The sequence below is a fragment of the Strongylocentrotus purpuratus genome, unplaced genomic scaffold (assembly GCF_000002235.5).
Source record: "Strongylocentrotus purpuratus isolate Spur 01 unplaced genomic scaffold, Spur_5.0 spur5_contig_858, whole genome shotgun sequence".
NCBI classification, from domain to species: Eukaryota; Metazoa; Echinodermata; class Echinoidea; order Camarodonta; family Strongylocentrotidae; genus Strongylocentrotus; species Strongylocentrotus purpuratus.
In genome coordinates, this window is record NW_022145566.1 from 1,637,759 (window position 1) to 1,663,769 (window position 26,011).

The 26,011-nt window shown below is 39.3% G+C and overlaps 2 protein-coding genes and 1 long non-coding RNA gene across 4 annotated transcripts in view; 2 read left to right on the forward strand and 1 right to left on the reverse strand.

The window, feature by feature from the left end:
* The window catches only part of LOC584281 (glutarate-semialdehyde dehydrogenase), a 33,371-nt gene extending 11,009 nt beyond the window's left edge, over positions 1-22,362 (reverse strand). Inside the window, exons 1-2 of the mRNA XM_030997527.1 lie at positions 22,252-22,362; positions 2,187-2,582 (exon numbers count right to left, since the gene is read on the reverse strand). Of these exons, the coding sequence (XP_030853387.1) occupies positions 2,187-2,579 (393 nt within the window). The 5' untranslated portion in view covers positions 2,580-2,582; positions 22,252-22,362. The remainder of the gene's footprint in view (positions 1-2,186; positions 2,583-22,251) is intronic.
* On the forward strand, positions 10,473-13,130 carry LOC115929159. The gene is made up of 2 exons (XR_004066347.1): positions 10,473-11,002; positions 11,835-13,130. It is a non-coding gene; the product is annotated as an uncharacterized LOC115929159 (long non-coding RNA).
* Positions 22,211-25,752, forward strand: LOC115929157 (general transcription factor 3C polypeptide 6-like). 2 transcript variants are annotated; one of them, XM_030997543.1, is made up of 4 exons: positions 22,211-22,322; positions 22,873-22,953; positions 24,664-24,760; positions 25,465-25,752. In XM_030997543.1, the coding sequence occupies exons 1-4, from the start codon at positions 22,281-22,283 to the stop codon at positions 25,626-25,628; spliced, it is 384 nt and encodes a 127-aa protein (XP_030853403.1). In that variant the 5' UTR covers positions 22,211-22,280; the 3' UTR covers positions 25,629-25,752. The 2 variants fall into 2 exon arrangements, with proteins under 2 accessions (XP_030853403.1, XP_030853394.1); XM_030997534.1 differs by lacking the exon at positions 22,211-22,322 and adding an exon at positions 22,515-22,608.
* The last annotated feature ends 259 nt before the right edge of the window (positions 25,753-26,011 follow it).

Consider the following 26,011-nt stretch of genomic DNA (forward strand, 5'->3'; position numbering starts at 1 on the left):
TATAAACTTCGATGAACGAAAAAATGAAGATAATAGTTTGATAAAAAATGAATATTATTGTATTTCGCTGCATCTCACTATTCCTCGGTTTAAAAGTCAAGTGTCTAATATATTTTGAAAGAAAACAGAAGGTAAGGTGGCTTATTGAGTAATAGGTATTAACTATATGAGGCACAAAAGATATATTTCAACAATATCTGCATAAATTCTAATTGTGATTCGTACTTTCGTAAGTGCATGTATACACAAAATGCTTGGCATTATTTCTTGTATAAGTCATGTACTAACGAGAGTACGAAACACAGTGAGAAAATTATTGGCATTCGGCCAGACATCTGCATTGTTGTGGGTATAGAAAGAGGAAGAAAATGAAAATGAAGTATGCAGTACATTGTGTATACAGCTTCTCGACATGAAAAGGTCTAAAGTCTACTTGTCCAGAGTATTGAACAAAATTTGGTCATAACATCGACAACTTTCCTTCCCCGTCCTGAAAACATCACTTCATTACATCAACAATGGAGAGCACGGTGATTTGGATGAATATCATTCTATAGACAGATAACGTTTTTATAATCATGATAATGGTCAGACAAGACGGATACAATTAATATATCCAATTATCCATACTACGGAACTTCTTCCCAAGTATTAAAAAGTAGTCCATCACTGCATGACGAGTTATTATATTCACATAGGCAGAAGGTACAATGCATTCATTCCTTGTTACTGAGCTGAACAAAAGTATCTAAACAATACTATAGTATATAATTATGATTCAATTATGATGTCTTTCTTTATATTAAGCGTAGACTAATGTAAAATAAATTGTAACGTTGTCCTTATCAAAATCGATCGCATTGTATGGAAAGTATTATATCTCGTTATGAGAAATAAAGACATCGGCTATCTCTAATGCCCAAATAAAATGAAAATGGATATAACAAATATAATTTATACTGGTGTATAAAGGTTTTAATAAGCCAGTTTCGTAATGTAACCAAATTTAATGCATACGTCTTTGTGAAGTGCCTCAATACAAATTATTTCATTCACCTGATAAGAATAATAGTATTTCAATAGTCAGAATGCAACTGCATATATTAAGTTGTTGCCAGGTTGGACAAACATTATGGCTTGACCTACCTAGCAACACTTAATATATGCAGTTGCATTCTGACTATTGAAATACTATTATTCTTATCAGGTGAATGAAATAATTTGTATTGAGGCACTTCACAAAGACGTATGCATTAAATTTGGTTACATTACGAAACTGGCTTATTTTACTGAGCTGGATGGTTACTTGTTTATTTTACACTGTACATTTAGCTTTCCACTCTGATATGCTTCAGCACACTCCTGACCTACATTCATTCTCTCATATCTGCTAGCTTTTGGCTTCTATTGTTTGCTGTCCCTATTCATTCATCCTCATGCAGATTACCTGCATGCCATAGCATCACACCGCCACACACTCTTCCTATCTCTTAGCTATTCAACCCAGCACACTATAGGCACATGGCACTCTATATTTTCTATTGGTTACATACTTCCTGTCCAATCTTGTGATTGGTTATTAGGGACTTTTAGATTCGCACGAAGACAATAGGGATTGCTACGATCGACGTCCTTTTAATGCACTGCCTTGAATGGACGTCACACGTATATCAGTCCACGCAAATCTAAAAGTCCCTATTATTGTTTGAAGGACTGCATGTCAGCCATCTTGGCAGCCATTTTGTGGTTGTATTAAAATCCAACAGTGCAGCTCAAGTCATCAAACATGTAAGACTAGTTTTGTCTTGTGTGGGTCCTTACACTGGTTTTGGACGTCTTTCCGATTATAATTGTATTCACACAAATTGATGTCTATATACTAAAACAAATAAAGTTATGCTCAATGGATCCAATGCTAAAATATAAAATGACTCGGAAAAACAACAACATTGCAATAAATTGTGTATATACATAACTGATCAATGTCTAGATTGGTATAATTTATGATACAGAAAACAGCTTTACCATATTATACACACTTTAGATTCGAAACTAAAACTATAATCTCACAATTCTGTGCAGGACTATACTATTCTAATCAAGGTTTAGCCTCTTCCTTATTCACTTCCTTCATAGTCAAAGTTATGTATTTATAAAATATTTATTAAAATAGTAAGTAATCGAACCTTTGCAGTGGTGTCTCTCCAAGGTCCATAAAACGTGTCGTTGGCGACTTTGATCGCTTCCTCCATATCAGAGGCATTGCCATCGACAACCGTCGCGATGGTGGATCCATTGGCCGGATTTGTGACTTGGAACGTCGCTTCCGACTTTGCATCTACCCAAGTACCGTTGATGAAGGCCTTGTCGTGGAAGAGCGAACCGTGACTGGAAGACGTCGACATCTTAGACCATTGCTTGTAACTCAAGAGTGATCTATATGCGTGCTGCTTGGATGCTGATGTAGTGACTACCCACGATAAACAGGGTGAATTGGATGCACTTTGGTATCCGCGGCGGAGCAGCATTGTCAGGAGGGCGCCCGCTCCTGGTAATCTACGTCCAAGTTGCTGAGCCATAATCTATGAAAGCAATGCGAAATTCGAATAAAAATATACGTAGGTTTATAATACATCCGATAGTAATTTATGTTGTGTGTTTATACAAAGCAGGATTTTTAAGCGTCCCTTCTTTCCGAACTACATTTATCCGTCCACACACAAAAGAGGGTATGCCTATTCGCAACAGAAACCGTAGACCACAGGGCCCGCGCTAAGGCGTTTTAAGGGGCACCTATAAAGGGGCACCTCAAACCGAAAAATACAATTTTCAGACATTGGTATATACCCCTACATTTTGATTACATTATCAGGGATGATTTCAATGTTTGTTTCTCTCTTTACATGGTCTAAGACACTGCCTAAGCATCATACATGTACTTTGCAGTTGGGTGTGATGGTATTTTGTGAGGTCGCAGTGCAAAAAATTGTATGTTTTAAAGAGGAAAAGACAATCCTGAAGGTGTTTTAAGCACAATCTAATCATGGAAGACTGTAAAGCCCTTTAATAAGAAAAATAATTATATCAACTTTAAATGCGAGCGAGCGTAGCGAGCCAGCTTAGGGTGAAATTCAAGAAAATTTGCTCTTAATCACTCTAAATTATAGGAGCACATTGCATGGAGAAACGAAAAGGGGGCACATATCCAAAGGGAAAGGGATAGTACACTATTAGAAGAAAAAAAAAAGCACATGTCAAAGTAAAAAGGGAAATTACCGGAGGTTAAAATGGAGGCACTCCTCGCATTTAATAAGGGGCACTCACCAGAGATGGATAAAGGCACTAATGACAACGGAAAGGGGCACTTATTACAAAGGGGAAAAGGGCATAATATATCAGAAGGAAAATAGCACTAATTAGAAATGATAATGGGCACGTGTCAAAATAAAAGGGGCACTTATCAGAAATGAAATTGGGCACCAATAAGAATATAAAGACGGCATACAAAGGGAAAGAGGCAGTTGTCAAAATATAAGAGAGACTAATATTTGAAAAAGAGGCAATTGTAAGCGGTAAAGGGGCACTTATCAGAGATGGTAAGGGGCAGAGGCGGATCCAGCCGGCGGCAAGAGGAGGGGGGGGGGGGGAGGGGCTCAAATCTTGAGAAAATATTTAGCGGCGAATCAGCCGGCCGGTGAATATTAAAGCGGGGGGGGGGGGGGGTGCTGGAGAGGAGGACCACTAGTTTTTTCTTCTTGTTTTTCGAGGGGGGGGGGGGGGGGAGGTGAAGCGCCGTTTTAGCATGACTTTCTTTTTAACTCTCACTTTCACCTATCCCAGATAACCTAAGTTTTTTGTTGCTGCTTTATATGTAGTTGATAATGCATGATTAAAATAAATAGAGAGAGAGAGAGAGAGAGAGAACCACCATCATTATGCAATGGTTCAGGGTTTGTGTAATGTACATTTGAAACCATTTCTTAGCGTCTCAACCCTAAAAAAATAGCGAAACTATTTTTGAGGAAAAGCATTATACTGAACTGAATAAAGAATGATAATTTTATATTGGCTCATACTAAATCTGATACGGGCAATAAGACAATGTGGTATCGGCACAGTAAGATCGGGTATTTCCGTATTTGTATAGAGCTATTCCAAAATTACATTCTAATAATCAACATTTTGTTTTGTTATCATATGCAGGGTGTCGATTTGTATCCGTGGTTGGGGGGGATGATAGGTGCCAAAATATTTTCGGCAATGGATCAAAGCAACCAGGAGGTAGAAGCGTGTGGCAGGTTGCACCCCTCCCTTCCAAGTTATTAACGTTTTCAAGTCACCCTCAATAAAGATAACATTTTCAGAGAATATGGGACCCATGTGGGGCATACATGGGCTTGCTACCTGGGTTATTATCCTCTCAAGCATATAGGCAGGATTGTTTTTTTTTGGGGGGGGGCGGAAGTTAGCTCTGACGTTTCATTAAATTATTGAAGAAAGAAGACGATTCGTTGAACCATTCTCGACTCTTAATCCTTGTCTGAATTCAGTTTCCCACCCTTCCCGCGCGAAGCACGGAAGCTTTGACGTTTCATTAAATTATTAGAGAAACAAGACGATTCGTTGTACCGTTCTCGACTTTTAAGTTCCCCTTTCTCCGCGCGTAGCGCGGAAGCTCTGACGTTTTATTAAATTATTAAAGAAAGAAGACAATTCGTTGTACCATTCTCGACTCTTAATAAAAGTCTGAATTCAGTTTCCCCCTCCCGCGCGAAGCGCGGGAGCTATGACGTTTCATTTAAATTATTAAAGAAAGAAGACGATTCGTTGTACCATTCTCGACTCTTAATAAAAGTCTGAATTCAGTTTCCCAACCTTCCCGCGCGGAGCGCGGAAGCTTTGACGTTTCCTAAAATTATTAGAGAAACAAGACGATTCGTTGTACCGTTCTCGACTTTTAAACCTTGTTTGAATCAAGTTCCCCTTTCTCCGCGCGTAGCGCGGAAGCTCTGACGTTTCATTAAATTATTAAAGAAAGAAGACAATTCGTTGTACCATTCTCGACTCTTAATAAAAGTCTGAATTCAGTTTACCCTATCCCGCGCGAAGCGCGGAAGCTTTGACGTTTCATTTAAATTATTAAAGAAAGAAGACGATTCGTTGTACCGTTCTCGACTGTTAATCCTTCTTCTTCCTACCCCCTCTTCCTTTCTTCTTTCTCTCTTTCTTTTTTTTTGGGGGGGGGGGGGGGCACCGCCCCCGCCCCGCTGGCTACGCGCCCGTATCCTCTCTGTCTTTCATTATCTCTCTCTCTCCCACTCTCTACTTCTTTTTTTGCACAATTGCGCTTCGCACTATAGCTCGTTGCTTTTTAACATTGCGGCTTTGCATTTGGCGCATTGCATTTCTATGATGCTGTTGATTGAATAAATTGAATAAATCCATCAATTCCTGATGAAACCGTATGAGCGAGAATTCAATTTATTTCTTGTCTCATATACGGTTGTCTCATTTACTTCGTTTTCTATTTATATATGTATGTATTATGAAAATGAGATAGCAAAATGTGTATATTGATGGTCATCTTGCGAGTAATAACCATTACTCTCATTGGGCTCTAATCATTAATTTTTCTCTTCATTTTTTTTTGTGATGGTGAATTATTGGGGGGGGGGATGATTGTACAGGCCATCCCCCCACCTTCAGGTGGCCAAGGCCCCGGCAATAAAACTTAAGCAAAGCAAAGCTTCCGAATTCAGCAGTTTGTGGATTCATAAATTCAGTTTTGTTTTTCAATCTTCGCATAATTATATGCAAATTTTATTAAACAAAATGAGGCCATCCCCCCACCTTCAGGTGGCCAAGGCCCCGGTAATAAAACTTATTTAAAACGGGCATCTATCAGATGTGTCAGAAGTAGAATTACAAGAAAGGGAAGTGGCTCTTTAAAAAAAGGGGGGCATTTATCGCTTTTGCAAAATTTGTGCGTGAAATATTATTGCTCCATAAAGCATTTCTGCCACAAACTTTAGAAATATGTAAAACTAATAACGATATGCATGAGACTCATTTTGTTTAATAAAATTTGCATATAATTATGCGAAGATTGAAAAAAAAAACTGAATTTATGAATCCCCAAACTGCTGAATTCGTAAGCTTTGCTTTGCTTGACGATGCCTCCGTGTTTTAACTTCTCATAATTATTTGCTATTTTTCGCTCTTTTTTTTTGCTGAATTAGATTAAGTTTTATTGCTGGGGCTTTGGATGGTTTCTTTCTAGTTCTCTTTAACATATGTTTTACAAAAAAAGTGAGTGGGCTCGATCCCCCGGAAGCTCAGGGACTTTAGACATTTAATTACGGTCAGATGAGCATATTTAGATACCCTATTCGTAACACTGACAGGCAGGTCATTGAGTGGGGTCCAGGGGGCGAGCCCCCAGAAGCTGAGGGGTTTTAGACATTAAATTACGATCAGATGAGCATCCAGGGGCCGCCTTAGGGCCCTTGGTGGGGTCCAGGGGCAGAACCACTGGAAGCTTAGGCGTTTTAGGCAGTTAATTACGGTCAGATGAGCAACCAGGGGCCGCCTTAGAGCCCTTGTTGGGGTCTAGGGGGCAGAGCCCCCGAAGCTCAGCGAAAAATCATGCCATCTCAACAATTTTGTAAATCAATGGTATCGAATTAGAAATAAACCACGTTTGAATTATATTTGGGGGGAACTGCCCCCCAAAGCCCCCCCCCCCCAATCAGTATGCAAGTGCGAGGGAGCACATATGGAAACGTTTGCTTGCATATGTCTCATAAAAAAAGTTGCCCACAAACTGTCTCCCACACGGTGTTGAGTGATCAGGGGTCACGGGCCACTGGCTTTATCGGGCAGGTAGTTCCATTATGTGAATGGGTAAATTAACTATTACAAAATGAGGGGATACATTACATTGTACAATAGGGACACACTGTGTTTTTATTGTGCAGAAGATACTCTTTTATTGACTGACTTATTACATGAAACTATAAAACCAAAATGCATTTTGTATTTTCACAATTGGAGTACAAAGAATATTAAAGGTACTACGTCCCATTTGCAGGCCAAAAAAATGAAAAAGTTAAATTCCAACTGCATTTGAAAGATAATACTAATTTAGAACTTCCCTAAAAAAGGTGGGGCTTAAAAATATCTTCAAGTGGGAAAATAACGACTATTAGTTGTCAAAACGACTTTAGGGCTATAGAGCCCAAAAGTAATAGTCTTGATTTTCAGACAATTGTACCGAAAGGTCATACGTTTTATGCTGCGCAAAGATTCAATCAGTTTAATCTTGGCCGTCACAAGAAGTGGGTTATTGATGTAGACAAATGCTCATGTACCCTTTACAACTATTTTCATGTATGTTATTACCAAAGAAAAAAAAAAGCCAGTCAGTCACTCAATAGTGTCTGACAGTGAAGTCTAGCAAGTAAACGGGTTTCCTTGCATAATTTGAATATGAGGACACTGTTAACGTTTAAATTTCACAGATAGGACATACATGACATATTCATAATTCCTGCAAAGTTCTACAGAATTTGAGGTTGGCTGCAAAAGGGACATAGTACCTTTAACAGGTTAATGAAATGCATAAACACCACAAACACCTGGGGAGGAAGCATTCATAAATTTGAATAATTTAGTTGATAAACGACTCCGATGAAGCATAAAACCAAAATGTAATTTGCGTTCTGGCAATTGAAGTACAAAGAATGATAGCAGGTGAATGAAATGCTTCAACAACACAAACACCTGGGAAGGAAGCATCCATAAATTTGAATAATTTAGTTGATAAACAACTCCGCATGTGGACGTATGGTGAAGCAGAAAGCAGTGGATTCTTAACAACACGAACCCACGAATGTCGGAACGTAAATTAAATTTGGTGCGGTTGGAAAATGCATCTTTCTACCCTGCGACTTTAATAATACGATCCAGTAAATTAAAACAGTAAAATGGCTCTTATTTAAAAATTACTCATTAAATAAAACCCCAAACTTCAGTGATATCAGACAAAATATGTTATATCTTACTAATAATTAAAAAAGATGTATAAACATTGTGAAAGTGTAGGATTTTACGATAAAAGACACCGATTTAGCGAATATGACGTCATTAGTGCGCTTGCATCAAGGAATTCAAGGTCAAAAGGTCAATTCAGACGCTGATAAGTTAATGGTCAAGCTTTTTTGTTTCCTTTATTCCGACAAAATTATACAATCAATCAAAACAAGTTTAATACTAGAAGAAAGCTAACGATTAGTATTTTCATTAACCGCTTGCCCCAAAGTCGCTTGAACACAGTGAAACGAGTGAGAGCTTGCGAGAGCGGCCAAAGTGTGATTGAAACTCGCTATTTGCTCTTCTCCAACGCAAAAAGAGACGACATTGTGCTGGATAAATGTATTTTTCCGACAAAAGTACAGAAAATTTGCATATGGTATTTTTAAATTATACTTTATGAAATGTTACCCGAGTGACTTCCGGGCGCCCCAATGCTGGACAGAAACGCACATTTTAGAAAACTTCACTTTTTCATGGAAAAATGCTTATTTGTTCTATGCACGCAAGTCAGATTGAGCGGATGATACAACGTTTCCATATGAGTGAATGAGAGGGGTGAAGGTGACGGAAGTGACTACCCCTCACAGATTTTTGAAGTTATGCTGTATTAAAGAATTACATTCCTTAGCAAAACTATAGTATAAAAACAAGCAATATACTTTTTTCACACTTCAATTTTCTTGGTATTTACTTGTATATTTTGAAGGATAATATGCGAGGGAGCGTAGCTACCGAGTGAGAAGATTTTTGCATTTTTATTTGTCTAAACGCTGCACTCTTGGTCCCTCCAGAGCCTAAAAGTGTGTTGCAGTTTTTAGTCAGTATTTGCTAAACATTTTTTGGGGGGCACTTTTTCAAATTTTGAGGGGGGGACGATCTCCCCCTAAAAAAATTGAGGGGGACGTGTCCCCCCGTCCTCCCGGGATCGCCACCCCTGCTTGCAACAAAAAACAAACAAAATCATTGAGTAGTACATCAACCTCCTCATTGAGTGACATGAAAAGGAGAAGATTTGTAACCAAGGATGATAGAGAGAGAAAGGGAGAAAGAGAAGAGAGGTCAGAAAGACAGGTACATCTATTTATGTTTTATTACGACTCCAGATGCAGTGATCCACAGCATTTGGAAACAGACTCGCTATAAAATGAAGCCTAAAATATTGAGCGAGGGAAACAGAGCAGGCGCCATGAGCCACCGTTTCAGTAGCGGATCTATATAGAGGGATTTTAGGGGGGCTTAGCCTTCCCCTATTTCTTAACTCCCATATAGAAATCGGATGCAAGCCTACCCTCACGCCTCCTTCCCTAATATATTATTTTATTATAGTACCGGTCCTGCCATACACTCCCGATTGTTCTTTTTCCCAAATTTCCCAAATTTTCTTTCCAAAGCAAGACAGAGGCATGGTAAAAGTGAAAATTTACCAAAGTGATCGAATCATCTATATTTTTTCTTGAATTTCTTTGCGAGAGCATCAATGGATGTGAGGAGTCCTAGCTTTCATCAAATCGCTTCGATAACTCGTGAATAACTAATCATTTACAATGCTGGAACTTCTGGGTGAATCACAAATACAATTTTAATCTATCAAGGCCTATATACAACCAGCCAGGCGCGTACGCAGGATTTTTTCAAGGGGGGGGGGGGGGTTAACATTTATAAATCGGGCCGAAAATTTCACAACGACTCAGCCAGTCGCTAAATAAGCGGGGGGGGGGGGGGGATTAGAGGACATTTTTTTCCCCCAAAAAAAAAAAATCGCAACGACTCAGCCGACCGCTGAATAAGCGGGGGGGGGGGGGGTTAGGGGGGTTAAGGGGGGGGGGGGGTTACACACAAAAACATACCAAAGGGGGGTTTAACCCCCCAAACATCCCCCCCCCCCCCCCCCCCCCCCCCCCCCCCCCCCCCCCCCCCCCCCCCCCCCCCTGTGTACGCGCCTGCAACCAGCATCAGAATAAATATTAAAAAAACTGATCCAGTCGGGGAGTTGAACATAGAATAAAAATTGTATATCTCCGTGGCTTACGTGGCGTTGTGGCGGCGCGTGTGCCTGTAATCCAGCTAACAGTGGAAGTTACAAACTGATTCAGCCGACGGGCGCAGGTTTGAAACTGATCGAGTCACGTCGTTCGGAGGGTGACGTTTAAAGGTCGGTCCCCAGACGTAAATAGTCATAACTGATTGAAACACGTCTGTAAAAACCCAATACACATATAGACTGTAGGGCAAGTCACTGTATTGTGTTGTTTCGTAGTCCCATCAGTGGCAGTCGACCAAACCAGTATGAAAATATAAAGAAAATTATTACAAACATATTTACCGTTTGTTCTCCTCATTTTCTTTACGGTTTTTCGTGAAAATTAATTAAAGATAATAATTATGTTTCCTCCTAATAATCGTGGGTAATATCCCGGGAAATCGGAGGTGTGTCCAATTCAACCAATCACGAGGCGGGATTTTCCCTACGTCATTGTCCTCGTTCGCTACTTAAAAACATCTAACAACCATAATGGAGAATGACACCGATGAAGTTTCGTCACCGATACAGAGATAAAGAGGTGTTTTATTCACTTCCCGACTGTGGATGATGTCGTTTTGAAAGAATTTACAGACACAAAATGGTCCAAAGCTTTTGCTTCTGCTGAGATTTTGAAAAATACGGACGGAGAAAAGAGCAAAATTGCGACGGATTTCCTTGCCAATGTCGCCCGTATTGAACCGTATACAGATTACAGCGACAGTGGCAGTGGTGCATTGCAAATGACAATGTTGTAATTTGCGCTGCACTGGTACTGTCGCTGTATGTATACGGGTCAATATTGGCGACATTGGCAAGGAAATCCGTCGCAATTTTGCACTTTTCTCCGTAAAATACCTCGAGATTCTAACAAGACTGAATTTGAAGGTGAGTTTCAATTTCTTTGTTTGCAATAACCATGATAACCCAGCAAAAATTAAGGCCCTGCCTTTGACTTTGATCTAGATCTAGCCTCATTAAAAAAAAAACAATTAGAGAATAGAGTCTAGAATCTAGACCCTCTAGGCTCTAGGCTCTAGGCTCTAGGCCTAGATTTAGGCCCTTCATTCATGCATGATGGAGCTTGAATGATGAAGTTTGTCAGTTGATTGAATAGTTTACAATGCCTCTGTGAGTTGACATCAACGGTCATTGATGTAATCATGTACGTACATGTAGACCCTCCTTAGCTGTAAATTATAATAGGTCTAGGCCTAATGGAAAACAAAAAAAATGTCGAACAAGTTGGACGCATTGAGCCAGGCTTTACTTAACTTTAGACATGCCTTCCTAGTTAGTTTAACTTATTGTCCTGGTCAAAACAGCATTATTTTAAACTGGTTTATATTTTAATGCTGGGATGTGGTGTGTTGTTTACATTTTTTGTAATCAGTGTATGACGCCATTATAGTTCCACACTAGGGGTCAAAATACAAAGCCTATTAAGACAAGGGGCACTTTTTCTAACATGAAGATAGACATGGCGGCTGTCAAGCTATCAGTATCAACAATTTTAATTTTAAAATAGAAAAGACGGCGAAGCTATTGCCAATTTTCGAAATGACTTATAGACTAATATGAATTTTTGTTTTTGAAACATTTAAAGAATTTCAAAAGACGCCAAAGCTATCTGAAATTTTTGAAATGACAGCGAAGCTATCGCCAATTTTTGATATGAGCTTTGTTTTTGACCTAGTGTTTTATATTCTTTTTCCCCCAGATCCATCTGATATCCCTTCACAACCTAAGAAGCTGTGTAGGAGTCTACAATCTCGGCGCTCATCTGCCAGCTTTGATTTGTTGGACCTATTTGAGACCATCAGCATAAAATTTACGCGTTCATATTGAGCACTAAATGTATGCAATATTTTTTGCTGTTTATCAGCAGATTTTTCAACATTAACTGGTTCTATTGATAACAACAAATATATATGACAAAATTAAAATGAACAAAGGCAAGATCATTGTGAAACTTTTTCTCTGATATTTCTTATTCAATTTGGGGATTAAAAAAAAAGATTTTTATATCCCTATGGTTCCTTTGTAAATTATGTACAAAATAACCAACCTTTCATGAATAGACATATACAAATGTATGGGTCGACTGGGGTGTTTTACATATACATTATGTGCACCTGTAATATAAGAATATACTAAATATATGTACAGATATAATTTCAGAGCTGGAAAATGTTTTTTTTAGATGCCAAAATTAATCTCCCAAGGTTTGATTGTTACAAACTGTTCCAATTTATATTTCATCAAGAGGCAAACATTTTCCTTCAAATGTCAAGGAAACGATGTCCTACAGTTCCCTATTTATTCCAGACCTGATAATTATATTGATTAATTGATAAGAATTGTATCAAGGAAAGCAAACTGAATTATTTTGCTAACAGTAATATTACAAGTAATCACTTACAGTAATGTACTATTGTACTTGCATTGCATGCTCATTTGTTTCATAATGATAATAATAATATGGACATTTATTATTTATTATGCATACATGTATTTTGCCATGTTGAAGCATTGCCAAGATTTATAGTCAAATATAAAACTTTATTACGTTCAAATATATGGGTCGTTTCAAACTTTCCATCACACTCTTTGGACACTTGTGGTAATCGAAATATGTAAAATTTATGAATTCCTCAGCAGTAACAGCTTTTTGGCAATTTTTCTATCAACATATTTTAGGACATTTTCTTTGAACCAAAAAAAAAGACAACAAATGACTAGACACATCTTATCAATGTTTCATAATTTATTTCAATTCCATCAATATTTATGTAAAAACTGTTAACAATCTTTGCAGTTCAAGTTAAATTGTATTTGTAAATTACAACATACATGTACCATAGTTCTGATTTCACTGGCAGTGGCAAGTACCGGTATTAGAAAAAGTACCCGGTAATAAGCTACTTGTAGATAAATGTCATTGACAAAATGGTAGTACGGTAATACATTTTACGTAATGAATGAAATCAAATTAAACAGAGAAGAATATAATTTATTTGGCAGTTTTGGTATGAATTTGTTGTTAGGTTTCTCTTTGAAATTTGTATTGTTCTAAACTGATGCTATATGCACACCATGAGCAGTGTTGCTAGTACTACCTAGTATTAGTATTAACAAAGTTTTGAACAGCAATATATTTTTCGGGGAAGTGGAAAATAAACTAAAAGCAACAATATTGATGATTTGATTGGAAGGAGTTTGCACAGTTGATGAAACTCAATAAGACATGTTGAATATAATAAGGTAAAATATGATGAAGGAGAGTGGAAGAGTAAGGAGAAAACAACAGGGGAAGAAAAAGAGATTTTTAAGAGGAGACATGAGAACAAAAAACGTGTGTGATGAGAGAGAGAGAGAGAGATAGACAGATAATAGAGAGAGAGAGAGAGAGAAATAGAGAAAAAAAGGTAGAGTTAAATGAGTGACATGAGTATACAAACAGATGGTAACTTAAACAAGATGCAAGAAATTACATAACTTGGGCTTAACAAAACTCGTCTTGATGACGTGCTGAAAAAAAATAATAAAAACACATGGAAAATTGCAATTAGTGTTTTCAAGTTCACCAACAGCATAAATATAAATTAATTGCGCAGAAAAATCACACCCGAACAGTCTCATAGAGGTCCCAAATAAATTTTTTGCAAAAAATAATCAAGAAATAGCAAATTTGAATGCCTTTTGAATCAGCAAAATGGCTGGCGCTAGTCTTTTTCAAGGAAATCTTGTTAAAATCCAATAAAACTAATTAGCGAATTAAATTAATTGCGCAAAAAAATCACACCTGAACAGTCTCATAGAGGTCTGAAATAAACATTTTGCAAAAAAGAATCAAGAAATAGCAACTTTGAATCAGCAAAATGGACTATTTACCATAGTTGGCGCTAGTCTTTTTCAAGGAAATCCTGTTAAAATCCAATTAAACTAATTAGCATATTATCTCATCAACGGGTGTACGAAATTTGGAGAACAAAGGTGTTTTCTCATCAGCAACTTCATCACAATCATTTGGTATAGTTAGTTTTCTCTGCCAAAGATGGGACTACGAAACTTTTTTTTTAGATGGTTAACTGGCCCTTGCCCCACAGTCTAATACACACCTACACGCAGGCGCGGATCCAGGATTTCTTAGGGGGGGGGGGGGGGGGGGGGGGGGCCACCTTTTTTTTTTTGGTCCGAAAAAAAAATCGTAACGACTCAGCCAGCCGCTAAATAAGCGGGGGGGGGGGGGGGGGGGGGGAAGGACACTTTTTTTTTTTTTGGTCTCGAAATTTGAAAATTTGACATTTTGTTCCGTTGGGGGGGGGGGGGGGGTGAGGTCACCTTTTTTAGGTCAGCCATTGGCATATTTTTTAATATTTTTTTTAAAATTTAAAATACACACATAAAAAACCGAAGGGGGGAGGGTCAACCCCCTAACCCCCTCCCCCCCCTTCCGGACGTGCCTCCTCGTCTGAAAATAGTTTTTCCCCTCCCGCGCGAAGCGCGGAAGCTTTTACGTTTCATTAAATCATTAGAAATAGAAGACGATTCGTTGTACAGTTTTTTACTCTTAATCCTCGTCTTAATTCATCCCCATCTCCCGCGCAAAGCTCGGAAGCTTTTACGTTTCATTAAATCATTAGAGAAAGAAGACGATTCGTTGTACCGTTCTCGACTCTTAATCCTCATCTGAATTCAGTTTTCCCCTCCTCCCTCCCGCGCGAAGCGCGGAAGCTTGTACGTTTCATTAAATCATTAGAGAAAGAAGACGATTCGTTGTACCTTTCTCGAAAATAATCCTCGTCTGAATACAGCTTTCACGTTTCATTAAATCATTAGCGAAATAAGACGATTCGTTGTACCGTTATGACTTTTAATCCTTGTCTAAATTCAGTTTCTCCCCTCCCCCGCGAAGCGCGGAAGCTTTTACGTTTCATTAAATCATTAAAGAAAGAAGACGATTCGTTGTACCGTTCTCGACTCTTAATCCTTGTCTAAATTCAGTTTTCCCCCCGCTTCGACGTTTCATTAAATTTTTAGAGAATGAAGACAATTCGTTGTTCCGCTCTCGAAATAATTTAGTTTCCCCCACCCGCGCGAAGCGCGGAAGTTTTTACTTTTCATTAAATCATTAGAGAAAGAGGAAGATTCGTCGTACCGTTCTCGACTCTTAATCCTTGTCTAAATCAATCCCCCCCCCTTCCGCGGAAGCTTCGACGTTTCATTAAATTATTATAGAAAGAAGACGATTCGTTGTACCGTTCCCGAAAATTATCCTCGTCTGAATTAAGTTCCCCCTGCCCTCCCCCGCGCGTAGCGCGGAAGCTTTGACGTTTCATTAATTCATTAGAGAAAGAAGACGATTCGTTGTACCGTTCTCGACTCTTAATCCTTGGCTGAATTTCAAATATGTTCTTTTTCTATTCCCTTTTCTTCCTACGTCCTCTTCCTTTACACTCCTCTCTTTTTTGGCCGGCGTTTATTGGGGGACCACCCCACCGCCCCCCTGGCTACGCGCCTGCTCTCAGATGAACATTATGTTGATACCTTGTCCGCCCCGGAAGCTCAGGGGTTTAAGGTTTTAATTTAGGGTCAAATTAGCATTCAGGGGTCCGCCTTAGCGCCCTAGACGGGGTCCAGGGGGCAGAGCCCCGGATGTTCAGGAGTTTAGGCATTTAATTACGGTCAGATGAGCATTATTTTGATACCTAATTGTTACAATGGCAGGTCACTAATTGGCTTGGGGTTCAGGTGGCGGAGCCCCGGAATCTCAAGGGTTTTAGGCACTCAATTACGGTCAGATGAGTATCGAGGGGCCCGCTAAGGGCTCTTGGTTGGGTCCAGGGGCAGAGCCCCCAGAAGCTCAGGGGTTTTAGGCGTTTAATTACGGTCAGATGAGCATTTTTGATACCTTATTATTTGTGACACTAGCAGGACACTATTTGGCGTGGGGTCCAGGGGGCAGAGCCCCCAGAAATCTGGGGTTTTAGGCATTAAATGACAGTCATATAAGCATCTAAGGGCCCGCCTTAGGGCCCTAGGTGGAATCCAGGGGGCAGAGCCCTTAGGATTTTAGGCATTAATATTAATCATGCAGATCAGCATATTTTGATACCCCATTATAATGTGACACTGGCAGTTAACTATTTTTTCTTTCTCGCTCTCTTTCTTTCTATTTCTCTTTAATATACTTTTTCAAAGAAAGTGTGGGGGGAGGGGCTCGAGGATCCCGATCCCCGCCGTTCCGCGGGCCCTGATATGTACGCATCTAAAGAAGCATTTTCTTGCCTGGCTGTAAATTTAAGAATTTGTCATTTTCCAACAAACGCATGAAGTGAGGAAAATTATCTCATTTCAGCATTATTTGTTAACCACCGTCATGGAATTATAAATAAACCACGTTTGAATTCTATTTCTCCAACCCCCCCCCCTCCCCTATCAGTATGCCAGTGGCCCGGCCCCCCCCCCCCCCTCCGATCTACACCTTGTTGGCGGGAAAATTGCAACTGATATCCCTTACCTTTCTTCATTCTCTTTTTTTTTCCTTTCCCTTTCTCTCCTCTTTCACTTTCCCTTCCCTTCCTTATCTCTCTTTTAGGTTTGCTGGGGGGGGGGGGGGGGGGGGAGGGGCACGGTCATTTTGGTCCCCAACCCGCTCCTCACATTGTTGGCGGGATTAACCGCAACTGATCTCCGCTTCTTTTCTCCCTTTTTTTTTTCTTCCTCTTTTTGTTCCCTTTTAGCTCTCCCTTTTTCCTTTCCTTCCTTCTTTCTTTTTTTAGCGGGGACGGGGGGGGGGGGGGCGGGAGGCTAGGGTCTTTTGCCCCCCCCCCTCGATCCACAACTTGTTGGCGGGAAAATTGCAACTGATATCCCCCTTCTTTTCTTTTCTTCTTCCTATTTTGTCCTTCCTTTTATCTCCTCTTTATCTTTTTCTTTCCCTTTCCTTCCTTCTCTTTTATTTTTTTATTGGGGGGAGGGGGGAGGCAAGTCCTCCCCCCCCCCGATCTCCTTCTTCCCTCTTTTCTTTTCTTCTTCCTCTTCTTTTTTCCCTTTCTCTCCTCTTTCTCTTCTTTTCCTTCTCTCTCTCTTCTTTTTTCTTTTTTCTTTTTTTCTTTTTTTTTTGCGGGGGGGGGGGGGGGGGGGGGGGGGCGCCAAGGCACGCTCGGCCCCCCTGGATCCGCGAGTAGGCTACACGCTTCGATCTAACCTCGTATATGCATATTGACTGGCTGTATACAAAGACTACTATCCCGCGACTACCTGGAGACTTGATATAACGATGTTAGTTCATCTGCTTTTGTGCAAACAAGGGTGGCGGCATTGCATTACACCTTGGACCTATTGCATATTGTACCGGGGACATACATTGTCAAAATGTGAAATAGTACAGAATTGCACACACTAATATCGGACTCAGTCGGGAACTATATAGTGGACGTGCTTCCATACTATACTCTATAGACTAAATGAGATATACGCTCATAGCGGACATTTTAGTCACTCGTTCATGATCCATCCATCTACTCATTCATTCATTCATTCCTTTACTCTGTCCTGCCATCCACACATCCATTCATTCATTCATCTATCAATCCAGCCACTCAATCATCCACACAAGTATATGCTTGTTCTAGTATTTTATTGGATGAAATAACTGTGTAATGCGATATATTTCCTATCATAAAATATATTTTAGTCTTATGGCTATACATTGTGAAATCATGAAAAATAAATTGTGTTGTATTCAAGTTCGTTTATCAAATGGAAAAAAAAATGATTTGTTTTAATTTTGTTTCAGTTTATATAAACTTTACACTAGGACTATGGAAAATGCTTTGCTTCTGTCAAATGTTCGAAAAGGAATTGGAGTTTTGAGAGGTTTCTATGAATAAAAAAAATCATGCATCCACACATCAGACCTAAACTAGATGGAATTTTGACTGCGCGCAGTCGAAAATGATGCCTCCGCCATAGAGCAATTTAAACAAGTTTGGAGTTTAAATCTCCAGTGGTTCTTGAGATATCATGATAACAATCTCAATGTATGGAATTTCATAAGTTGACCTCTGTGACCCTTGACCTTTGACCTACGTGCTCCAAAATCTAATCAGATTGTCTTCCTATGGTGATACACACTATCATTAAGTTTGAAGTTTAAATCTCCAGTGGTTCTTGAGATATTATGATATGGTGATACATACTATTAAGTTTGAAGTGAAAATTCTCCAGTGGTTCTTGAGATATCGCGATAACGATCTCAATGTATGGAATTTCATAAGTTGACCTCTGTGACCCTTGACCTTTGACCTACGTGCTCCAAAATCTAATCAGATCGTCTTCCTATGGTGATACATACTATCCTTAAGTTTGAAGTTTTTACATCTCCAGTGGTTCTTGAGATATCATGATAACAATCTCAATGTATGGAATTTCATAAGTTGACCTCTATGACCCTTGACCTTTGACCTACGTGCTCCAAAATGTAATCAGATTGTTTTCCTATAGTGATACACACTATCACTAAGTTTGAAGTTTAAATCTCCAGTGGTTCTTGAGATATCATGATAACAATCTCAATGTATGGAATTTCATAAGTTGACCTCTGTGACCCTTGACCTTTGACATACGTGCTCCAAAATCTAATCAGATCGTCTTCCTATGGTGATACATACTATCCTTAAGTTTGAAGTTTAAATCTCAAATGGTTCTTGAGATATCGCGCTAACAAACTCAATACAAGGAATTTCATAAGTTGACCTCTGTGACCTGTGACCTTTGACCTACGTACTCCAAAATCTAATCAGATCGTCTTCCTATGGTGATAAATACTATTCCCGAGTCTTAAGTTTAAATCTTAAATGGTTCTTGAGATATTGTGATAACGGTCAAACGGGATGACGGATCGACGTACGGACGGACAACCCGAAAACGTGATGCCTCCGGCACGCGACTTTGCGTTTTACACCCTGGCCTGGACATTTTCCCGGTAAATAGCAATGAAACTGCTTGAATGAGTCTAGTCTACGCTCCTCGATCGGGCGCGCCAGTTCCAAATCGAATCGTACATGCACAGACGTACGTCGATGCAGCATTTATACACACCGTACGCAGCTGCAATACTGAAGATTAAGGGAGAAGATATAGGATTTCAAGTTCAGAACAAATTTCAAGCTTCAATTGCCAAGATGCAGTTTACAAGTACATGTACTAGTATATTATAAAAAATGGTGAATAAATCACAATATCTCTGTGGAGTATCTAAATAATAATTATAATATTGGATGATCAATTTTCGCGAAATACGTGAAATATTGTTACTCGCTGAAGAAAAATATTTTCACGTATCATCCATTATTATGTGTATTCAGTTCGTTATCTCCAAAGTAAAGTGCGGTGCACGCCTCTGCGCAGGCGCGTAGCCAGAGTTTGATGTTTGGGGGGGCACATACATGTAATCGATCGAGGTCAAAAAAAAGGGGTCTACAAAATTTCAACCGATCCTGGAAATTTTAGGGGGGGCACGTGCCCCCCGTTGCCCCCCCCCGTGGCTACGCGCCTGCCTCTGCGCCCATGAATCCGCCTATGTTCAGATCTCTTTTTATCTACATGTGCATGTATTTTCAAATAAAAATTTCTTATAGTCATTTCTTGCATCTAAATCTTAACACACTGTCAAATTATCTGTTCAAATTTCTACTATTGTTTGCTTTCACTTTTACTACATATTTCTTCTTTATATAACTATTTATGCATACACATACTCCTGTATCTTTTGTATTACTTCTCTGACATTGAAGGATTAGATTACCTTCACGAAAAAAAAAGTATATGAATGTAAAGCAGTAAATAAAGTGCAAATGAATTCATGTAAAACTGGTGTTTAATTTCCTTTATATGTTATGACTTGTGTCTGTACATTACACTAGACAAAGTGATGAATGGAAAAAGAGAGAAAGAGAGGTCTTATAAACAAATATCATGAATTTAAAATGAGAAAGAGAGAAAGGGAGAGAGAGACAGAGGTCTTAGAAACAAATATGAATTCAAGAAGTGAGAAAGAGAGGGGGTCTTAGAAACAAATATCATGAATTGAGAGCTAGAGAGAGAGAGGTCTTAGAAACAAATATCAAGAAATGAGAAAGAGAGGGGGGGGGGGTCTTAGAAACAAATATGAAGAGAGAGAGAGAGAGAGAGGCCTTAGAAACAAATATGAAGAGGGGGTTAATGAGAGAGAAAGAAAGAGGGGTCTGAGAAATACATACGAGAGAGAGAGTGGGTCGAGAGAGAGAGGTCTTAGAAAACAAATATGAATAGAGATGGGGGGGGGGGGGGGGAGAAATGGGTCTTAGAAAACAAATATGAAGAGAGATGAGGGGGGGGGGGAGGTCTTAGAAAACAAATATGAAGGGAGAGGGGTCAAGAGAATTAGAGAAATTAGGTCTTAGAAACAAATGACATGAATTTAAAAAATGAAAGACGTGATCCCACAATAATAGAAAATGGTACGAGTGCAATATTTAAATCACAGTTTATGTATTACATTACCATTACACATATTATGTCGAGTGTAGTCTGTGTATGTGTCGATATGTGTACACGTGTGTTAGGGGGGGGGTCCGAATCAGCAAATGGTTTGAAAGTAGGCTACACGTCAAAAATTGAAACCCTGAAGAAGGCGGAATTAAACCACAAAAACCATAATATTATTTGGTTTCTCTCTTTCCTTACTTTGATTAATTCCTTCTCTAATTTCTCTCTTTCTTTCAAGTTAGTTTTTGTTTTCTCTCTCTGCTTATGACATTCTTTGTTTCCTCTCTGTTCTTTAATTATTTATTGTTTTTCTCTATTTCCTTCTGTTGTTATTCGTTGTTTTTCTCTCACTCGTACGTCTCGATACAAAAGTACATGTACCGCGTACCGTACCGCGACACTGGACATATAGGACGTACGTTGAGCATTGCAGAAGAGCTACGTGCGCGCGCAATATCTTGTCATGGATAGACTTTTCCCAGTCGGTTCCTTGAAATTTATTGGGAAAAGGTCCAGGCCAGGGTGTTAAAACGCAAAGTCGCCTCCGGCACCACCTTCGGTGGCGGAGGCATAAAAAAGAGTCACACAAAAGGAGAAACACACACACAGGGTCAAACCAGCGGAGTCAAGGGGGCGTACTCCGGGGGGGTGTTTCACAAAGATTCTAAGTCAAACTTAACTCTAAGTTGGACTTAAATATTATGGAGAGCCATTTGTAGCCTTAAAATAAAATATATTCAAAAGCGAAAATTCAAATATTTTAGACTTTTTATAAATTCCACATCAAGAACATGAAATCTCCCATGATAATAGGAAATATGAAAGATTTGAATCAACATTGTATGCCTTTTTAAACAACTTTTACAAAATATTTTCAAAGATGCTAATGGCTTGCCATAATTGTTAAGTCTTACTTAGAGATAAGTTCAACTTAGGATCTTTGTGAAACACCACCCAGGATTGTACTCGATCGCGCAAGGTGGGTTCAGATGAAATCAAATTGCATGACTATGGATGCCTCCAGCCCTCCCCCCCCCCCCCCTTCCGTTTTCTGCTTAGAGCTATATTCCACACACACAAACGTCCAAAGTAACTTCTCGTGTCACTCCATGTACCTTAAAAATAAAATAAATCAATTAGATACAACTAGATTCTTGACTCTCAATCTAGCAAAAGCACCACGGGCAGGTAGATCTACGTCAGATACCCGCCTCATTAACATAAGTCATAATATGTGTAAAGGATTCAGACGTTTATAGCTAGATAGCCGTCTACTATTAAAATTACGAATGATCAAATGCACTACACGCTACATTTTGTAGCAATACCATAACGCTTCTTTGAACCCTAGGCAGTTTGCACCAACTGTATGCAGAAAAGCAACGACTGTTTACTCAATTACTAAATCCATCTTCTTCTGAAGGAGCAATATGGCACCATTTACCGCTTGATTGCCAGGCCTTGGTTTTGGCATTCATGCTCCGACCTCTGATGCTACTAGCTGATGATCGTTAAGCGTTCGTGGATCGCATGCACATAAAAAACGAGCACGAAAGGCTACAAGCTGCAAGCTCAAGAGCAAGAGTAACTCGAATACTTACTATTGGCTTATGATTTCCAACTCCTGACAATGGCAAAATCTGAAGCAAGTGATGGAGAATGGGTCGAGGAGGTTGGTATGCTTGTCAAATTGTAACTCAATTACATGCAGCTGAATACGATACCGGGCCGTGAGATAGCAGCGACAAAATACCGAACGCAGAGAGCTAGTAGAGCGCAGCAGCAGAATAGGCTTTGCACCGTACAGGCAAACAGAAAAGGGGGAAAAGGGGACAGTGATTTCCAGTAAGTGGGACTGTTGATTGATGATAATATGAATCTGAGTAAGTGCATGCTGGGCCATGCATGGCACCTTGATTGTTGTGAAACTTATGCTGAGTTTCTTAATAGCAATAATGGTGGGTTGTTACATCTAGCTAGGCCTAGCCCTAGGGCACATGTCCGTCTATTTGATTTCCGAATTTCTGGTTAAGGCAGGGCTGTCAACTTTGGGAACTGCTAGTTTGAGGGAGATCATATGCAATTTTTGTTTTGGCTCAACAGGGAAAGGGGGGGGGGGGATGTTGAGGAAGAAAACAAAATAGAAGTGCTCACTACCCCTGCCCCCCCCCCCCCGAGTCCTATCAAACTTAATTAATTTCAATTTATTTTTATTTTTCCAGGAGCATCTTATGTTGGTGGAGTTGACTGGAGTGCTTGATTATCAGTACTTTGCCAAGTCGGACAAAGTTTGCAAGTTATTGGTAAGCACAACAATATCATCATGAATAATGATAGAATATATGGGGTCCAGACAACTCGCCACAAAGACAACCCGCCCCAAGACAACCCGCCACAATACCCTGGACATCCCGCCACAATACCCTGGACAACCCGCCACAATACCCTGGACAACTCGCCACAGCCTTTTCGGACAACTCGCCACACTTTTTCCCATCATGATTTCTAGATCTAAAATGAAATGAAATTGTCATTTTTCATGATTTTCGTGCTTTTATAAACACAGTCATTACAAAGAATAAAGAATAAAGTTGATTTCCCTAATTGTAACAATAATATATATTGAAATGAAATTGTCATTTTTCATGATTTTCGTGCTTTTATAAACAGTCATTAAAAAGAATAAAGTTGATTTCCCTTGTAACAATAATATACTTTTGATCTAGAGGTCTATAACAGCTGCATTTTTCTGTCCCAGAATTTTTTTATGGTAGGATACTGGAAGCACTGGCGTACTGATGGGGGGGGGGGGGGCCGGGGAGGTAATATTAGAATGTTAAGATACGCCAAAGATACATAGCAGCATATTCCTACCATTAAAAAGTTTCCTGAGACATGAACTTAAAAATCGTAGTCGTAACTCGTAGTCGTAGTACGCCTGGCTTGGGTTCGTCCAAAATAGATTCTTGTTGCAAGCGCAAGGAAAATCATCTTTATTCTTTAGAACAGCTCTCAAAATACTCACAATTTCCATGTTTCCTGTCATAACTGTGTTTATAAAAGCACGAAAATCATGAAAAATGACAATTTCATCTAAGATGAGGGATTTTAGATCTAGAAATCATGAGGGGAAAAAAGTGTGGCGAGTTGTCCGAAAAGGCTGTGGCGAGTTGTCCAGGGTATTGTGGCGGGTTGTCCAGGGTATTGTGGCGGGATGTCCAGGGTATTGTGGCGGGTTGTCTTGGGGCGGGTTGTCTTTGTGGCGAGTTGTCCGGGATTCGAATATATCTATCATTAGTTTTGTTTCCCCCCGCCAATTAAGGAGGGATGGGGAGGGGGGCACAAGTGACACCGGTAATTGACACCAAGTTAACTGTACCTTTTATCAAACATTGTACATTTGCACTGAAACTGAAGAAGAAGGCTCCGGATAAGGGGGACGATGAAGGAAGTGGTCCAGGTATCTTCTTTTCTTGTCCTTTTCTCAATTTTTCTCAGTTTCACCCCTTCCTGGGGGATGTGGGGGGAGGGAGGAGGGGCATGTGCCCCCTGTATTGATATGAATAAAAGTTCATATTAATGCAAACTGCTATTGACCCACGTACATCACTTCCCTATATGGTTTTGATAGTAAGGACCTGAGTGTTTGTTAAATGGAATGTATTACTTCATTAGTTAGGCAAGGATATTCTCTTCCTAATCTCATTTGTAATATTTATGTTTTATGCCCTAACGTAAACAAACAAAGAAACGAGTTATTAGACTCTTAACATCAAAAATATTTTGTGCTTACTGTGTCATGAATGATAATGATATTCTTTACCTTTGAGTGGAGCACTCAAAATGAGCTTTTAGAAAAAGATGAGGACAAAATAATACAGAGTCATGAAAATTAAAAAGAGATAGAGCTAGAAGAAGCATACAGGGATATAAGGATATCTTATTTACATTTATCTTGAGAAAATGAACCTTGAAACTCAGATGCATTTTTGTATTTGCTTACCTCATTCTAGGGAATTGGAACAGAGAATCCAGTCTTACAGATAGGAAATTATGTCTTCAAGGGAGAATATAAAAAGACTGTGGGTACAGCTGTCTTCTTTGAACAAGGTAAGCTATAGAGATGAGCCATGACTTTCGAGGGCTTTTTTGGGGGCATTTAGGGGGCTATTTCGCCCCAAGCCCCCATGTATTTTTTTCCCTGCACAGGGCTTTGTACTGGTAATTCATGAGGAAAAAAAAGAACAATGATTGACTGTCAAGATCTTTCAAGAATCAGTTAATGATGATTTCTGATGGTGTTGACATGTTCTAACTTTCAAATGATGAATTAAAAAATTTCCGATTGTACATAGATATCATGCTTCAGCATCAGTTGTGTACTTTGTGAAGTCCGTCTCTCGCAATAGTCAAATTCCTAACTTCAGTCCTGGCTCCAATAATGTAATGAATCCTAACCCTAAACCCAACCAAAAACTCAATGGCAAATAGAGCTACAACTGTTTATGTCTTTGATGAAATATAGCATTGAGCAAATTCTGCCAGAGCATATGTGAGATTACAATTTTACTTTCTGCAAATGTTGGCCTACTATAGTTTTAATTGTTATATGAAATTGAAAGTAAAGACTTGTTGGTGTGTCAAAATGACAAATGTAAACATAAATACAGGTACCGGTATTATTATTGTGAAGAAGATTGATGAGCAGTAATGAGGTATGCTGTGTGATTTTGCATATTTTGGTAAATACTTTTGGAAAAGGTCGTCGATTAAGCAGATCTTATAATGTTCCGGTACTGATTTTTTATTTTTAGAGAAAGATGATAGCAAAGACTGGAGTTACAAATGCTGTACAAATAAAATGCTGGAGATGAGAAGAGTCTTTCTGCAACCTAAAGAAAATGTGACGGGTAAGGCATTTGATTTTAGGATGTATTTCACTCTCTGTAATTTTTACCTCTCAAAGTATAATACCTGAAATTTGTACCAAGTTACAATTACAGGGTATGGATATATCATGGGTAGCATCATCAGTATTAATACTGTTCTCCTGGGGGCTTGCTATCATATTATTATCTTGGCTTTAGCCTAGCTTACATGAAGAGTCCCTCAACAGTTTATTCCTACCAGGTACCCGTCTCTTTCGCCTAAACAGTGGATATGTTGTGGTATAGTGGTTTATTCACCCAAGTCTCATTCCAAGGGTTGAGGGTTCAAATCCCAGCCCAGCTCTAATGTCCTTTGTGTTGATAACTGCATATAACAAATAGATTGAAGTTGAGCAAACCCTCTGTAAATGTTATCATTGTTTGCATACCATATAAAATCAAATCAAAAGCAACTTACTGAATAAGCATGTTA

Coding starts and splice junctions, on each gene's coding strand:
- LOC115929157 (XM_030997534.1), top strand. CDS start 22,552: ATGCATGGCACCTTGATTGTTGTGAAACTTATGCTGAGTTTCTTAATA. Junction 22,954..24,663: donor ACAAAGTTTGCAAGTTATTG/GTAAGCACAACA, acceptor ACCTCATTCTAG/GGAATTGGAACAGAGAATCC. Junction 24,761..25,464: donor AGCTGTCTTCTTTGAACAAG/GTAAGCTATAGA, acceptor TTTTATTTTTAG/AGAAAGATGATAGCAAAGAC.